The sequence below is a fragment of the Arachis ipaensis genome, chromosome B09 (genome assembly GCF_000816755.2).
Source record: "Arachis ipaensis cultivar K30076 chromosome B09, Araip1.1, whole genome shotgun sequence".
Lineage (NCBI taxonomy): Eukaryota > Viridiplantae > Streptophyta > Magnoliopsida > Fabales > Fabaceae > Arachis > Arachis ipaensis.
The window spans coordinates 29,814,806-29,818,145 of record NC_029793.2 but is presented as its reverse complement, the minus strand read 5'-3'; the positions used below and the strand labels follow the sequence as shown (position 1 = coordinate 29,818,145).

The 3,340-nt window shown below is 36.3% G+C and overlaps 1 protein-coding gene across 1 annotated transcript in view; it reads left to right on the top strand.

The window, feature by feature from the left end:
- Positions 1 to 3,340, top strand: part of LOC110266808 — a 7,611-nt gene extending 4,271 nt beyond the window's left edge. Inside the window, exon 3 of the mRNA XM_021111832.1 lies at positions 3,138 to 3,340. Coding sequence (XP_020967491.1) covers positions 3,138 to 3,163 — 26 coding nt within the window. The 3' untranslated portion in view covers positions 3,164 to 3,340. The remainder of the gene's footprint in view (positions 1 to 3,137) is intronic.

Here is a 3,340-nt window from a genome sequence, read left to right as displayed (position 1 = left end):
TAAGGATTTGTAACATAATAACAACATTAATGACATACATAGCATGTAGTATCATACCTTTAGAAAATACTATAGTAATGGAATATATTAAACAACTCTACAGAGTTTATATAATACACGTATTCTTAGCTTAAATGACTCGAAATACAATGATAATAATTATAGGAATGATATCAATCAAGAAAGTTACAGAAAAATGAAGGTACTCTTAATTAAAAAGCCTTATATAATGATAAATTTGTATGATAAAAAATTTGAAAAGTAAACCCATCATATGTATGCGAAAAGAGGAAGAATTAATGCCATAAAACAGATATTAAATATGAGCAAACAGAGCATTGGATATATGGTAGAGACATAGATGACAAAGATTTGGCACAATAATAAGAGAAATATAATTCATGCCAAACATATAAAGTTAAAAAAAAAACCACAATTTCCTACACTTTCTAACGTCTCTTGATTGATTATGGGGCTGACTCTTGTATTTGCATACGGAATATTTTTTGTAGAAGAATGAGGAAGAAGATTAGTGTTGAGAGGGGTGATCTTTCACCTATTGGTCTACCCCTATTTATATATTTTTTGTGGCAGGTGTGACTGAGGTGTTTCAAATTTAAAAGAAGGAAGTTGGAGTGGTTGTTAGACTTCTATCCAAAAAATTAAAATTCTAAGTCTATCTTCTAATTGGCTTTTGAATTTCAAATTGAAATTTTTAAAGAGGATGAGGAGGGAGGGACGGTTGTTACAGATAACATGGTTGCAGGGATGGTGGTTTGTCCCACCCACGGTGAGGACGGTGGTTTTATCTCGCTTATGAGTTTGAGTATGATTATGTGTGATAGTGATTACAATTATTATAATTGAAAATATAATTAATGATTATTGATTGCCTGTCTGGGTAGATGCAAGGATTGCGGTTTGTCTCACTTGCTCTGGGTTACAGTTTGAGACACCTGGGTAGACGCAAGGATTGTAGTTTGTCTCACTTGCTCCGCATTGAGATTTGAGACACCTGGATAGACGTTAGGGTTCTAGCTTAGTTCTACTTGTTTCGGGTTGAGATTTTAAACACCTTCCTAGAGAGATGTAAGGGTTGTGGCGTTGTCTTACTTGCATCCAGGATTGTGCTGAAAAACACCTACCTGGATAGATATAAGGATTATGGCGTGTCCCACTTGCATCCAGGATTGTGGTAAAAAGCACCTACCTGGATAGATATAAGGATTATGGCGTTGTCCCACTTGCATCCAGGATTGTGGTAAAAATCACCTGCCTTATGGTGTTGTCTCACTTACATCCAGGACTGTGGTGAAAGGAATCTGTCTGGGTAGATATAAGAGTCTGTGGTGTAAGAATCGAGATTTAATAAGTTGTTTAATTAAATAAAATAATAAATTAGAAATCGGTTCGAAAATTTAGAAGTGTTAATTTTAAAATTTGTGAGATTGAATAGTTTTGATAGTTACATGATTGAACAATGGTTAGGAAGTGCTTGTTATGGATATTTGGGTTGTTTTGGGCATGTTTGAATTGGTTTAGTTTTGAAATTTTAGAAACTACAGAATTTTGTGGAATTTTGTAAAACCTTATTTTTAATAAACTTTGGTGAGGCATAACTTGGCCTCCGGACCCTCATTTTGAATAAAAATTGATTAAATAAAAGTTGAGTACGAGAGCTTTAAGACGTTTGAAGAACGGATGGAAAATATTTTAAAACGAAAAAGTTATGCTCATTTAAAATTCGGTGCAAAAATCTGAATTCTGCAACTTTTAAATTTTTCTAAATCTGTTAAAGCATGCGTACACGGACCTGTACACGCGACGCGAGCATTGACCACTACTAAGTGCTTTTACGTACGTGGACACTAGCATGCATACACGGGAACATGATTTTGAGGCATGCGTACGCGAAATTTTAACACACGACGCAAGGATTCCATTCGAGTTGGGACACTCACGTACGCGAGGGAGGTGTCGCGTACGCGACCACCCATTTTTGCAACCATGCATACGCGGGACAGGGCATGCATACGCATGATCTCTGTTTTGCTGAAAACTTGTTTTTCTTCATTTTTAAGGGTTCATCTAACTCTCCAAACTTCTTTAACTTCCATTTAAGGCTCTTAGCTAGTAATTAGACTATAAGACTAGTGAAGATGAGTTAGTTGATTTAAATTGGTATTTTCTATTAGTGAGTTTAAAAAATGGTGACTTAGGCTTGGTATGTAAGTTGGGTGAAATTATTATGTGAGTTGATGGAGCTTCGAGTTGATGATGAACTTGTGAAATTGAGAACTAATAATGGTTAAGGCGAGTTTAGAACTCAAAGTTGAATGATGAATTGTTGAGCACTGAAAGTGATCACTGAATATTGTTATTCCCTGTTATATACTGAGATTGTTGAGTTGCTATGTGCCTGGCAAGGACAGTGGTTAATCCCACTTGTCAAGGTCACAGCGCCGGCGTAAGGACGATGGTTAATCCCGCTTAAGTTGAGATGTGAGGTCTATGGCAGAGTATCCCGCTCGCATCCTTTTGAGTCACAAGAGTGAATTGGGCACTATATCCCTGGGAGAGTGAGTCAGACACTATATCCCTGGGGGTACCCATTTTTATTCGTGACTGAAAGGCGACATTTCCATAGGGATGTGTCGGGTTGGCAGTTGAACCGACAATGTGATATCACAGCCAATAGGATAGTCATTCATCATGTGCATTTTCTATGTGTTTGCTTGCTTTGCCTACTTGCATCTTTTGCCTAAATGTATAACATGCTTACTTGCTTTCTGGTTTACTTGCTATATATGCCTATTATTTGTATTTTACTTGTTTGCATATTCTTGTATTTTCTACTAGGATTGAGGAGGATCGGTAGGCGGTGGCGATGGAATTGCATGGAGGTTAGGCTAGCGAAGGCTGTGTGATAGTAGCGTTACTGTTAGTTTAAAAATCCCCTAAGATAGATGACCCCTTTAGGGATTTATTTAAAATTATTTATAAGTTTGAATCTTATGGTTGATATGAAATTCTAGGATTACCTTTAGCATCCCAGAATCTTATATCTTATATATTAGGCACTGTTACCATACTGAGAACCTCCAGTTATCATACTATATGTTATTGTTATTTTTCAGATGCAGGTCACAACCCACCTCGGTGAATTTGTAGGATGGTGGCAGAATGGAGGATCATTTGTCATCTTTTGTATTTTGGATATTTTGTTATAGATATACTCTCACTTTTGTATCTTATACTTTGATGCCTTGGAGGCTTACTTAGAGAGACAGGTTGTATACTGTTTTAACTTTCAAAAACTCTGTTATATTTGTATTAACTA